Source organism: Chaetodon auriga, chromosome 4 (genome assembly GCF_051107435.1).
Source record: "Chaetodon auriga isolate fChaAug3 chromosome 4, fChaAug3.hap1, whole genome shotgun sequence".
In the NCBI taxonomy this organism is placed as follows: Eukaryota; Metazoa; Chordata; class Actinopteri; order Chaetodontiformes; family Chaetodontidae; genus Chaetodon; species Chaetodon auriga.
Genome location: NC_135077.1, coordinates 10,882,503 through 10,897,243, shown reverse-complemented (window position 1 = coordinate 10,897,243; position 14,741 = coordinate 10,882,503). Strand labels below are relative to the sequence as shown.

Sequence of the window (14,741 nt, the reverse complement as noted above, 5' to 3'; positions counted from 1 at the left end):
TAATATACTCATATTGAAACATCAATAAGAATTCAGTGTGTTTAGCGGCGGAGGAGCTTACAATCATATCACTTTATGCACTTCTTACTCATCAGCCACTAAAATCAGCTACTAAATGGTTGATTATTGTCTCCAAGCCAACATCCAGAATGATGTTGGAACTTTTGTAGTAGTTTAAATACTTTATATGTGCTTTTGTATCAATATTGTAAAAATAAAATAAAATAAAATAAACATAATACCATACATTTCCACCAGATCATCCAGCCCTACTACACAATAACCAGGTGATGATTCTGCATCTGCGGCTTGTGGTCAACATGATCTACGTGTATGGGTGTGTTCCTTTTAATATTATAATCATGATCACAGTGATTACTCTCTATTGTCTTTTCGGCATGTGTACTCTCTTTCTGCGTGTCTACAGCAGCATCGTGAGCCCTTTTCATTATTGAAGTCTTGTTTTTGTACTAGATGTAAGCAGCATTGAAAAGGCCTGAGCCGAGCTTCCAGGGCAAGCTGCTGAGGAGGCAGTATGGCTCACCTTAATGGCTAAAGTCACTGTTGGTCAATACTCACACACACAGCAGGCTCATGTTACTGCGCCTGAGTCAGCGTAAACAATAGACATCCATACAGCAGTGGGACAGAACAGGTTGTAAACTATTTACCAGTTGAATCAGAGCTTTACAGGTTCTGTCAAATGATTATTTCATACACTGCCTGTACTGAGAACACTATAGGATGGTATACAGCAGCTATCCAGCAAGTAAATAAATAAAATGCACAGATACGTCAGAATATATTGAGATAGAGGTTTTAAAATATGAAGAAGGGCTTGAAATATACACATACCTCGAATTCATTTAAAATTTACTCTCAGATGCCACAATAAATATACCTGCAGATACTTTACAGTCTGCTGCAAATAAAAAAGATATGTCTTGAAAAGCTCCTGGTGTCCAAAATGCAGTAGAATTTAAAGAAATCAGATCTTTTTCATTTTCTGTAAAGTCCGTTTTTGACATTGTGGCCTTCATAGGAAGCAAAAATTGATTGATTTGGGTCAACACACTCCAGCCGAATGTCCAATCCTGCTTTGTTCACTATAATAATGAACATAATCAGAATCCTTAATATTCAAGTGACAGAATGACACCACCACCACAACAACAATAAGAAGAATAATATCAAAACATTCCTATTCAGGCTCAAATCATGCCGTTTCCTGCCCAGGTGGCCCCCAGCAGGACATGTTTTCCTGTCTTTCTATCCGTTGACAAAAGGCTTCCAGGAATGGTTAGGTTTCTGTAAGTGCTACAGAAATCATGTAGGTGTGACTCAGTACCAGCCATCGAGCCGTTTTCTCCTGGATTCCTGTGTTTTATGGAGGCGGACAGCAGCGTGCACTGAGAGCTTTCCCATCAATAACCTCGAACTGCTTAGTGGTTTGACTCTTGTCTGGTCAATGTCGAACTGGAGAGAAACTGGAAGGGATGAGGCAGTAATCTATACATCAGTGGACTGTGAATACACTCATGGGGAATCAGATTTATGGCAGGGCAGTTATTTAGAAATTTCACTTTTTGAAGGGAAAAAATACATTCCGTATTTACTTTGGAAGATGTTTACATTTTTTAATATTTACAAGAAATTGGCTAACTTCCTTTGTTAATGGTGACAACATTTATTTAAAATATATGAAAAATAAGTTTTGCAAAATGCAGCTGCAAGGCACATATACGGACATTTGTTGCATTTCATCGACATACTGTGTAGAAATTCTGTGTTAAACGTTTTCACCCCATGTCCAAGAAGTCACCAGCTACTTCACTGAAGTTTCATCTTTTCAAAAAGCAAATTTAAACCAGGTCACGAAATTTGGAATGACGCCATTTCACAATGACGCAAAATCATTCATTTTCCTTAAGTGGATTCAGAGAAGGCTAAACATGTTAGTCCTCGGTCTGAGGCTAAAATGCAATTTTGTTTTCCATTATTTTTGAAGGGCATGACATCTACAGTGGATACAAAATGGCAAAGCCATTCATTTCACAGGATGTGCTGCCCTCAGGTGGTCAAAGGTAGACCCCACAGCAGTCCTCTCCCTGTGCTGTCCTGTGTAAGTTTGTCTCACTGAGTTTTTGATGCATTTGAAGCAGCACGCAAGTGAAAATCTCTAAGCTGACTAATAATACTAATACTTGACATTTTGTGTTAAGGTTTAACTTGGAGTCTCTGATGGAAGAATATCACTCATTTCGTTAACAATGCCTGAAATCTCTTCAGGGATGTCTTTGGGACGGGTACTTGTGCTTTTTCACATATAGTCTAAGCAGATGGCCCATTCTGATGCAGCTTAGGTGCTGCTTTCCACGTGCTTCTTTACACTACTTTAAAGCTACTGTACTACTACTAGTTCAATTTAAAACTGAATGTTTGTTAGTTTCAATTCATATGCTGCCCCCTGCTGACCAAAGGCTGATGTACAGCATAACTGCCAGGATTTAACACATACTCACACTCATCATACACGCTCTTACACTCTTATACATACATACATACATATTCTGTTGAGTTGAAGAAGAAGTGGTCTGTGGCTAGAGAGGAGAAAATCTCTGATAGGATTATGTAAGTTTTCATATTATCTTCTTTGCAGGATTTTACAGATGTGGACAAAAGATCAAACAATGAAACTCTGTTTTTTAATTTATTTAAGTATAAAATTTGAGAAGTAATAAAAGTACAGGAACAGCCTTTGACGAAACACAGTTAGCTATCCATTTGAAAATGTACACCAAGCTACAGCTAACACCAATTATGCGACAAAGAAAACATGTTAAACCATGTTAAAACCTTAACATTATTTAAAATATAACAAAAGAGAAAACCCAAGTTAGAGAGGGACAAGACAAAACTAACAAACTGGTCAAATTGGTATCAAAACACAACACAAATGAAACGTTGCCACATTACACCAATTAGTGTCAAACCTACTTCCTCAAAAATCCAAAATAAAACTCAATGCATCTTTTGCTGAAGCGATGTGAAGCTTCTGTATGGAGTGCACTGTTATCTTACTGATGTCCCTGGAGTGAAATGCTGGTAAACTCTTTAAGCTTTGGTGTATTTTTAGTGGTTTTGGGATGATGTTTGGTCAAGCAAGAGTCCCTCCACGTGCCTGCAAAGGGAAAAAATTTAATGACTCACTTTCACAAGCTTTAAATGCATCGTATTACAACCCGTTTCCAAAAAAGTTGGGACACTGTGTAAAATGTAAACAGAAACAGAATGTGACGATTTGCAAAACACTGAAACCCCGTATTTAATTGAGAGTTGAAAACTGACAACATAGCAAATGTTGAAAACGATGTCCATATTTAGAATTTGATGCCAGCAACACATGTCAGAAACGTTGGGTCAGGCTCATGTTTAGCACTCTGCTGCATCACCTCTGCTTTTAACACCACTCTGTAAGCATTTGGGAGCTGAGGAGACCAGCTGCTTAACAGTTCACGGTCTCCTTTGTCGTATTATATGTTTCATAATGCATCAAACATTTTCAATGGCTTGCCAAGTCAGGAGTCACACAGGCTCTTTACTCTGGAGCCATGCTGTTGGGATACGTGCACAATGTGGTGTTCCTGATCCCATGCAGTGATGTCCACTACAGAATCGTGTCTGTTTTCAATGCAGTGCTGTCTGAGGCCTGAAGATCACGGCCATCCAATATTGGTTTTTGGCCTTGTCCCTCGTGTACAGACTGTGTATCGTGTACTGTAGACACTGAAATCCCCAAATTCACTGCAATTTTACTCTGAGAAATATTATTCTTAAGGTGTTGCACTATTTGCCAGCACAGTCTGTCACAGAGTGGTGAACCCCTCCCCATCTTTCCTTCAGAAAGACTCCTCCTCTCTGGGAGGCTCTTTTTATACCCCATCATGTTCTCACCTGTTGCCAGTTAACCTAATTCGCTGTGAGATGTTCCACCAGCTGTTTTCTTTCAGCATTTCACAGCTTTTCCAGTCTTTTGCTGCTACTATCCTAACGTTTTGAAATGTGTTGCTAACATCAAATCCTAAATGAGGATATAATTTTCAAAAACAATGAAATTTCTTAGTTTCAACATTTGATACGTTGTCTTTGTGCTATTTTCAATTAAGTATGTGATGTCAGTGTTTTACAAATCATCACATTCTGTTTCTGTTTACAGTTTCAACAGTGTCCCAACCTTTTTAGAAGCAGGGTTGTAGAATCACACATAAAGAACTGGTTAGTTTACAGTATTTACATGAGTAACAGACATGAACCCAGTTTACGTATTCTTGAGAATACTAAACCCTAAATCCAAAAAGTAGGGTCACTGTGTAAAACACAGAAAAAAACAGAATGCAATCATTTGCAAAGGAACTTTGTTTGCCGACAACAGAATTATGAAGTGCACTAATACCCTTGATCCAATCGTGTTCACAAAGTGGTGAACCTCGCTCCATCCTCGCTTGTGAACGACTGAACCTTTCCAGGATGCCCCTTTCATACCCAATCATGATACTCTCACCTGTTACCAATGAACCTGTTTACCTGTGGAATGTTCCAAACAGGTGTTTTTGGAGCATTCCACAACTTTCCCAGTCTTTAGTTGCTCCTGTCTCAACTTGTTTGAAATTTGCTAAATTTGCAGCATCAAATTCAGAATAAGCAGCTATTTACAAAAATCAACAACGCTGATGAGGTAAAACATCAAATATATTGTCTTTGGCATGTTTTCAATTGAGTATCAGTGTCAGAAAGGATAAGAAAATGATCACATTCTGTTTTATTCATGTTTTTCATGGCGTCTTGACTCTTTTGGAATCTGGGTTGTACAAAGACTTCTCAACTCACCATGGGCTTCATCTCTCGTCCATCTCCATCATCTGGCTTGTACTGACCCATTTTCTTACTGTTCTCAACATATTCCTGAGAGGGGAAAGAAAGAGTTATAGGTCAGTTATTTTACCCTTTTTTTATTCAAAAGAATTAACCTTAAAAGCCTCTGATTGTTTATCATAACCACTTTATTATTGAGGCAAAAGTAGTCCTTTAAGTTCATAAAGAAAATAAATAATGGCAGCTAGGAATACCGTTGTTGGATTCCTGGAGTTGCTAAATATTCATATATGAATTTCCATGTTCCTACAAGTCAGATTCATCAAACTGGATAAACTTGTCCTGCTCACGAGGAGGTGCGCATTCATGAGATCTAATCATGAGCAGTCAGTGGTTAAGAAAAATACTATGCAAAGCTACCTGTTTGCTCGGTTTGAGAGGGCAAGTTTCGTTAAAAAAAAAAAAAAAAAAAAAGTCAGTAAAAGAATGTCACACTGCAGAGGTTCAAGTCTGCTGTCAGAAATCAGCACATAAATTTAGACATGAAAGACCGTGAATATATTAACATTACAACATGTCATCAGAGCAGCTGTGACAGACAGAAGGAGGAAATGGTTTAACATAAAGTGCGATGCTACAAAGACGTCTTTCTAAAGCAAAGCCGTCCATTAGTAGAGAGAATATAATAGTCCACAGTAGGTGATATTATGCTACCAGCTGCATAATAAATCACTCAGATTAAAGCACTATGACTCTAAAGACAATCGAGTCATGCTCTGTGAAGAAAGACTGTCTGTACATGCCTTGTACAACAGCTTTGGACCACTTATATTTTCATTCCCACCTAAGATCAAATTAAGTAACAGAAAACTGGTGAGAGCCACAAATTCTCTTGAATCAGTGTGTCTGTGCAACTTAAGAATAAATCTGTTCGTATGGGTGGTTCTTGCATAAAAGCACATGCCTCTAAAACTCCACTGACATATTTGTTACAACGTCAATGTCCCCTTTATGCACACTATCCTCTCACCATTAAGGCCTTGTCCATGTAGTACTGGCGTCCAGGGCTGCCATCATTATACTTTGTGTCCACAGCGAAGCAGAGGAAGAGAACGTCGACCACATTCTCAAAGACAGACAGGAAGCAGTGAGCCACCAGGAAGGCGAACAGGCAGACGATGAGGAGAGGCAGGACCCACACAGTGTAGTCCCTCTGGTAGTTCAGAGCCAGGACGCCGGCAAAAGCTGTGCAGGAGACTATTAGCACCTGAGAGTGTCGATGTAAGAGTTAGAAGACATTAAGATCTGCTTGGTTTGGGGGAGAATCTCACATAAGAAATGTCAGAATATGTCTCTGTGAGGTACCTTTCCCAGGAAGAGGACAAAGTCGCCCACAGTGTTGATGGCAGCCACTCGGAGGGCGTTCTCCACCAGGATGACGAAAGCATCGCGGGCAGAGGTGCAGAAATTGGTGCTGTTGATGGCTGTCGCAGTGTAAGCATTCTGAAATAAGGTGATACGGACACTGTAAATACTTGTTTCCACCGTGCAGTGTTCTACACTTTCTTCCTTCACCAACCTAAAACGACTTACCTGATTTAAGTAAGCAAGACACTTCTCGAGACACCACAAACAGCAGACGCAAGCTTTCAGCATGCACCGAGCGCAGGCGTTCTCCTGTGAAGAGTGAAGGAAATCCACAGGTTAACAAGCTTCATTCAAATGTGGGGATTAAAAAGTACTGATGATTGACACTTGCAGGCTCAATATGAAGCCATGATGGAGTTTTTGAGTTTGTAGCATTTTTATAAACTTAGCGGAATTTCACCACTCACCTTCCCTTTGAGCTGGCTGTGGATATACGTTAGGATGAGACGAGGGATCTTGACAAGCGTGATGATGAAGGAGCCTTTGGCCAGAGTACCCAGATGGTAGCGGATGGTCCGTGCCATGGAGGAGAGGATGGGCGTAGCTGGCATCTGGGACTTATTCCTTAAGACAACAGGGAGAAGGATATAATTGAAATCATATCACCTAAAAACTGAATTATTGAATAATCATAACAGCAAAGACAACATGAAGTTTTCCATGTGATAAAATACAAATCAGCTTCAGTTACTTACCTTGTGAAGTAGTAGGTGACCACGGCTCCAGCGATGGTCATCTGCTGGAAGGCGAGAATGAACTCACTGATCCAGATGAGACCCACAACGTGGTACCACACCAAGTACTGAAGGGGCCCTTGCATTTCATATTCAACCACACCTGTGGAGTTGTTCTTTATCGGAGTCCCTGTGAGGAAATACGAGCGGGTGTTTGGGTGGCTGGTTTTACAGTTGAGTCGTACAGTTGAGCTAAAACATATGCATGAACTTTACGTCCCGATTGACTTTTACTTATAATGCGTGAATGACTGCATCAAGCAACTTGTCAGCACTGTTCTTGGTGAACAGAGTATTTTATGAGCTTAAAGAGGACACTGATGTTTTATTTGCGATTTAGGCTGGCTGATGTTGAAACTAAAATTAAAATACAACACAGGTTTTGTTTTTTTTAGAGCAAGCAGTGAACGATTTGAGTGGACTCGCATGAAATCTGAATTTTAACACTATACCATATTTTATAAATTCACTAGCTGTACTCTACAGCATTTTTTTTAATCATAACTGAAATTGTGCAACATCTTCTCTAATAATATGTTTCCCATATCTAAAAAGGAAGAGGGTCAATAAGTCAAGAATGTAATTTAACTAATTTAACCAAAAGAAATGCTTGAGGAAAGCTTCACTTTATGGTTTATTTTACATTTATGGATTTTCAATTTCACTGCAACTGCAACTCTTATCATTCATTTGATTCCGTAGATTTCCATATTTACCACAATACATCCCAGAAATACAACATATAAATCAAAAATATGACGATTTGACTTCACTTGTGCAGGCCCTTTTGTTTTAATTGCTACTTTGGTGGGATTAAAAGTCAACTGTAGAAAAGAGAAGTGGGAGATAAAGAGAGAAGTTGTTCTTTGACTCCATCCTCCCACATCACGAGACTGGCACGAGATTCCAAATGTGGGAGTTTAGTCATGCCGCGATGCTGAGGCAGAATGTCACAAGTGACTAACTTAAAGTTCTACTCGTTTGGGAATGGTACCACTCACACGTGATGTTGATTACTAGTCTGTGTTCTGCACAGATAATAGCAACTATTCTGAAGCATGTACACACCAACAAATCCTAACCAATCAAATCAACCAATGTGACAAACATGCACATGAATGAACCAGACTGGAGCCTTTGTTCTCACCTGAAGTCCCGAGGAAGAGAAGCACAGCGATCCAGTACACCCAGAAGAGCATGAGGCAGACGAAGGTCCAGAGAGGCTGCAGGACCAGCAGGGGAAGGTGGATGAACACTTTACCGGCCACATGGAACAGGGAGATGGTGAGAGCCACACGCTTCCTCATGATGAACATCACTATCAGGAGAATTACCTGAAGGGACAGACAGTGAGCTAATGAAACTACTGAAATGAGCTATAGAGTCGGGTAATTCAATTGAAACACAGTGGCCTTTCCCGTCATTCAGGAAACAAAAAGACACAAATGTGAAAAACATGCATTACTCTGTAGTGATGCGGTATGAGATCACCAAATCCATCACCAAATGCACGCACATGTACAGCATCTGTGCATCAGACATACCGTGAAAATTGTAGCACCAATTGCATACACAAGAAGGGCCTTAACGTTGTCTGAGGCCACTTCTTTCCCAAATACTGATAAGGTGTTATTATCCAGGGCATTCCTGTGGTCCACATAGAGCCACCAGAGGACGCCTGTCCCACCTGCAAAAAGGTCAACGCGGGAAAGAGTTGCAAAACAGCAACAGAAGAAAACATCAGCATATTTTGAAACGTCAAAACGAATCAGGTGGGTAGGTGTATGTGTTGCATCTGTAAGTTACCTATAGAGCCGATGATTACTAGAATGGTTAGAATCAACACCAGCACTTTGGAGATGTAACGAATGACAACCATCATGATCAGGGACAGAACTGAGAAAAAAAAAAAAACACAGGATGAGCCTATAAACACACTGATAACATGGAAAAATCTGCATCGAGCTGCAGAAAACTGCAGATTTTGTTTATTGTAAGGGTTAATATAATATTACTTTATCTAAAACATAAATGAAACACACAGAACCATGCAAAAGCAATTAAGCCATGGGATTGCATTTCATTTAAACAGTAACTGAATGACAAAAGACCAGATGCCCCATGAAGGGGAAATCTCTCCTGCTATGAGTCATGGAGCCTTGACAATGAATTTACCCAAACCAGACAGATCGAGTAGTTGAGAATAAAGATGTCTAGATCAGTTCGGTCTTTTTTGCTGAACCAATGGGAGGAGCGGAGCAGACTTTCAATTCATGCCTGTGGGCTAAACTTCAGCGGATACAATGGCTGTAACCACTCAGACATTTCCTGTTATTTTAACGACAAAAATAGCTTCTCCTTCCGAAAGTTGCCTTCCTACTGAATCCTCATGAGCAATTAGGGTTGTGCAGTGGGAGCAGCAGAACATAAAAAAAACACGGCAGTAGTTTGTCACTGGATAAGACCATTCATTATTCACAGAGAACATCCTCATGCATTGTTGTTAGTTAGATGTAACCATGTGTTATACCTAAAGCCAGCACACAAAGGCCCATGATGATCTCCTTGCTGGCCATCACCCCCGCGATGACCCGGCGCAACACGCTGTTGTCACTGACAAATGTGACGAAGGCCTGCGCGAATTCTGCATAGCAGCCGATATCCACTGGAATACAGCGGTGGAACACTGGGACAGACTTACTGCAAACATGACGAAGATGAAGAGCATGGGTTCATCTATTTTCAATGGCAGACTATATATATCTCTGTTATTCACTTGGTCCTGGAATGTGTATTAGTAGATTAATCTACAGTAGATACAGTATTTGGGTCAATCTGTTTTGGGAAGAAACCACAGAAATAAATGAATCAATAAACATTGACTGAATGAATGAATAAGTGGAAGATTTCCTGTTCTCATGATGTGAGTTTGAACGCAAGCAAAAACGGAAAATGAAGCAGTACTAAAAATATACAAGTTACCCTCATAAACACTGGCCTGGTTTAAACACACTGTGCCCACATCAGCTTCACAACACTCTTGACCAGCCTTGACCTGTTCCAAAATTAACAATAATGGTGGTAAAATCAGGGGAAAACTGGAGGCGATGAGAACGCCGTCTCATCCTCTGATAAGTGTCGTTCTTGTTTATGTTTGATATTTACTCAAAACCTAAAGGATGTGCTTGCTTACCTTGGTGGAGTAGGGAGTTTAGGACATTTAGTGAATCTCTCTGAATGGCTTGTGTATCTTGTAGGAGAAATATCATAGGAGCAGAGCTGAGATCCTACAAACAAATAAACAAACAAACAAATAACAAAAGATTGCATGTTGTTTATCATAAAGACGTGCAAATACTAATAAAACTGTTGGTTAATACTGTGGACCACCTCTTCTCTACAATATGTTCACACGTGCAGTTTTCTCACCGTTGCTCAGAGCGAACTGCTTTAAATCGCTGTATGTCTTCAGTTCAGCAGCAGGACATTTGGAGACGCACAGCGCGATGGACTTGATCCTCCTGTTAATTAAGTCAAGGTTGCAAGGGTCTAGAAAGAAAACATACCTGACAGGAAGAAAAGTTAGAATTGCAGATTGGCTGTTCAATAATGTTAAATGCTGCCACAACTTTCCCTCCAAAATAAAAAACTATCTTGCCTTGACCAAAATATCAGTATATTTGGTTATTACTATGCCAGCTGGGACAGTTCTGTCTGGGCAGAAAATGAAAGATGGTGACATTTGCTACTCTGCTGCACAGATCCTTCTTTGTGGCAGAAACGCCTTTTATTCAAAGCCTCCATGGGCAATCAGCCCATCAATAAAGCATGACCCATTGTTTCAGTAAAACCGAGCCTACAGGCTGCATGCTGATGGAAAGCTACAGCCCGAAAGGAGGAATATCATCAAAGACTTCTCACATAAATTATGATGAGAGGAGAAATTGTGTCAATGCAGGCCGGCTGATAAAAACATCCAACTCAGGCTTTCTTAGTGGGAAATTATGAATAGGGAAACGTACTCTTAAACTGTGCTTTTCATTCAGATATATGAAGAACTTGAGCAGCAGAACACAGTGCGACTGTGAGTCAGTGCAGCTTTGTGTTGATGATATTAATCTATGTTAACCTTCTGACTAATGGCATCTTATTTACGCTTCCATTTATGTAAATTTAGTTGCTCAAACAGAGCAAACATCAGACATTTTACGACACTTAGATCATGGTCTGGACTGCTCAACCTTATTAAGTATGTGAGCCAGAACAGGAGGTAAACTGAAGTGTTTACAAATACAGCAACCGGTCGATTGTGGCAAATTAGATTAGGACTGCATGATGCAATCCTTGCATGCACACAAGTAATGCTGAGAACGCCTTCCCTCTGTGCCACTTACACTCGACTACAGAGGGCAAAAGAGGTCTCAACATGTCTACTTTAATGGACTCATTCTTGAACTAAATCAGGAAAACAGAGCAAATGAAAATACTTAAAGGACAGCAGAGATTTGATGCAACATATTCAATAAAAGAAAAAGATGAATAGGATGTAAATAAAACCATGTCACATCTTAGATCATTTGGAACAAATCAGACTAACTTGTTTTCGGTCATGTCCCGGCCGCTCAGGGGCACTCCCTCGATCTTGGTGTTATTCCGGCCACAGGTGTTGCCGTAACTGTCGTATCCTGATATGAGCCTGGAGGCAGCTCCTGTGGCGATGGGAAAGCCACAAATACACACCTGCAGATGACACAAAGATGAAGTTAATTATCTGCAGGATAAGATGAAAGACAAAGGTTTAACACTCATATAAGCAGCACCATGCACTCATTTTTAATAGGTGACAAAATCTTGAATCAAAACATGACTTTTAATTTGCTACAATCAAAAACTGAGATGTTTGTAAACTGAACTTTAGTTTTATGAAAAACATACAGAAATTAAAATCAGTGCAGTACAATCCAACAGTCCTGCAACAAATTCACAAAGGTTTCTGACAGTTACAACGTTCAGATTTGGTTGAAATTGTTTCAGAGAGGTGCTGATTCAGCTTTATAAACATTTTGGATGATGAAGTCTGAAAGTGCTGTAGAGCTGATTTGTGTCCCACTAACTGGCATTTTCTAATTATCTGTCCACCTCATTTGCATCTGTGAAGATGGACTGAATATTATAAACACATCTCGGTACAACACACTGTCATTTCATAGCACTATAGCAGCATAACTACAGCCTCCGAAATCATAGCAAGGTTCAACACTTCTCTGAATCACTTTCATCCAAATCTTAATTTATTGCAGGGCTGTTGTGCAAAGTTATTTCCATGCATCCATGGATTGATCAGTGCAGCATGTAAGCAAGTAATAGGTAAAAGTAATGCAGTCTGATGCAACAGCACCACAACAAATCTTACTTTCATGAAGGCTATAATGCTCGGTTTTTGTTGTGACTGTTTAAGAGAGGTGTTGATTGAACTGAACAATCATTTTGCAGGCTGTAGCTGTACAACTGCATTGAACACAATATTACACTCACTGATATAAAATGGGTGGGCAAACTATGAGAAAAATGTCTGGTACAATGCAATAAAACAGCTACACAAACTACAGTCTAAAAAGTGTCACCAAACATTCATTACATAAATAAATGCAGGGCTTACTGCAGATCTGCTGTATTGGACTGCATTCGCCTTTGCTTGCTATGTGAACCTCATTAAAATGGCAACGCGCATTCCGCCGAAAACTTACCATCCCAATACAAAACAACGTGAATATGATGAGCCATGGGATGTCCGTGCAGCTGCGCTCCTCCAGCGGTTTCCAGTCACGTTTGCTCTGCCAAGGCATAAATAATAAATCAAAGAAAAAGATGACACAGATATCCTTAAGTCTGCTTTGTTGGGACCGCCGCGGCGCACTTTCAGTCAGCCACTCCGCTGCTCCAGAAACCAGCAGACAAATGTTGCTGTTGTTGTAAAACAAGCTGCCGCTGCTGCCGAAGAAGTGACGCTGTCGTTACACACGTTGTCCCAAACTCCTCTGCGAGTCAGTGGGACAAGTTGTAAAGCAGCCATAACTGACACCATGTTTTAGCTCACTTACCTCGGTGCTGTTACAACACCCCATCGTGAACACGACAACTTCAGCGAACTTCAGCGACGACAAAACTTCACGTGCCCTTTCTTTGCTTAAACTTTGTCGCTTTTTCGGCTCATTTCCCCCTCTCTTCTCCTTCTACCTATAGCCCGTGCATGGACACGAACAAACAGCTGTCAACGCCTTCAGTTCAGTTACTAACACCCATTTGTGATTTCTCCTTCGTTTAGAGCAACTGCAGGTAAACACGGAAGAAGTCAAATGTCTTGTGCTGCCTTCAAAGACTATCAAAATATCCGAATTATCAAACATACCACCACCGCAAGAGCCGAAATGCCGCTGCTTTTGTCATCAAAGCTTTAATTTACTTTCTCAATTTATTTTTTTTTTTTTACTTCTGTGACTATATCAGAAATGATGCCAAAGGAAAAAAACAAAAAACAAAAAACAGAAGTTATGCTGAATTAACATCTCAATATGCGGAATTGGGTCGGCAGGAACCCATAAAAACACCTCCTTGGTTGCCTCATAAATAACTCTTTATATTCATGAGGGTATGTTGATTTGGAATCAGTTGAACTTTGAAGAAAATTAGACAAAATGCAAATAGCAAATCGGGATACAATTATAATCAAAACATCTTACTATAATGCAGTAAGCATATCGAATAGGCTACATGTAACATATAGTGTTAAGAATTAAACATAATTATTGTGCATGCAAATTACAACATGACTATCAAACACTGCAATTCCAAAATAAAATAATTGTTATTACTATAATTGTTGTTGTTGTTGTTGTTGTTGTTGTTGTTGTTAAAAAGGTGAGGTCCATGCGTGTTAGAAAGTTACAAGCTGCAGTGAAAGCAGCTTACCGGTAGCGTCCACAGTAGTTTGTAGATGAACGTATGTGAAGAGTTTGGCGCCGTTTACTGGAGTAAAGAAGTAACCGTTAACTGTGAACATAATTCATGGTGTGGCCAGGCTTCTCACTCGAAATGACAGATAATTACATCAGAAAGACGACTAAAACTTAATTGACTAAAATGAACCTTATCCGGGGGGAAATTGCTGGTTTGCTAACTTTACTGTGCCACCTTGCGGTTGCAATTTCACCCACAAAGGTGAGTAAGAATGAGCTTCAGGTTCATAGGCAGTCTTTGCTCCGATTGTTCGTCTTTCTTCGTGTAATACCAGCGTGTTTTCCCTTTGTCAAATTAGTACTTTGAGACGTTTAAGGCTGGACTAGCCGGCTTCACAGACAGGGCAGAGGAGAGGCTGGACAGTAAGTTAAAGTTTGAGTGGCACTGACGTGGACCTCACAATTTCGGCCTCTTTTATTTTACAGTTCTGCACGTTTTTCTCTCAAGTGTGTTAAATGAGCTGACAATGCGCTCAAACTAAGCTAGCTACACCTACAAATTGTAAACGTGCAATTTATAACACCATAAGGTTGTGTATGTCCATGTGCATCAGCTCCCCACGTTGATAAATATGAGGTTTTTGTCGCCCCCAGCAGTCTGTGTCATGCAACTACAACCAATTTCTTCCATCAAATGCTTACACAGTGATTCTTTACAGACAGTCTCAGGTAGCTCTGCTGCTGAGCCACT

General features: G+C 40.1%; 1 protein-coding gene across 1 annotated transcript; it reads right to left on the bottom strand.

Annotated features, from left to right (window-relative positions):
• Positions 1-2,692: 2,692 nt before the first annotated feature.
• Positions 2,693-13,392, bottom strand: slc44a1a (solute carrier family 44 member 1a). The gene is made up of 16 exons (XM_076729525.1): positions 13,136-13,392; positions 12,782-12,868; positions 11,632-11,774; positions 10,464-10,600; positions 10,228-10,321; positions 9,565-9,734; positions 8,841-8,930; positions 8,579-8,721; positions 8,182-8,368; positions 6,996-7,164; positions 6,708-6,864; positions 6,466-6,549; positions 6,238-6,375; positions 5,903-6,139; positions 4,888-4,962; positions 2,693-3,181 (listed from the first exon to the last, which is right to left on the bottom strand). The coding sequence occupies exons 1-16, from the start codon at positions 13,157-13,159 to the stop codon at positions 3,158-3,160; spliced, it is 1,959 nt and encodes a 652-aa protein (XP_076585640.1). The 5' UTR covers positions 13,160-13,392; the 3' UTR covers positions 2,693-3,157.
• Positions 13,393-14,741: the final 1,349 nt, after the last annotated feature.

What these genes read in the sequence shown, in the direction of transcription:
- slc44a1a (XM_076729525.1), bottom strand. Translation starts at nt 13,159, where the DNA reads ATGGGGTGTTGTAACAGCACCGAG. An exon ending in TTGGTGCTACAATTTTCACG is followed by an intron (nt 8,369 to 8,578) that starts GTATGTCTGATG and finishes CTGTCCCTTCAG; the next exon opens with GTAATTCTCCTGATAGTGAT. An exon ending in GTCACCTACTACTTCACAAG is followed by an intron (nt 6,865 to 6,995) that starts GTAAGTAACTGA and finishes TGTTGTCTTAAG; the next exon opens with GAATAAGTCCCAGATGCCAG.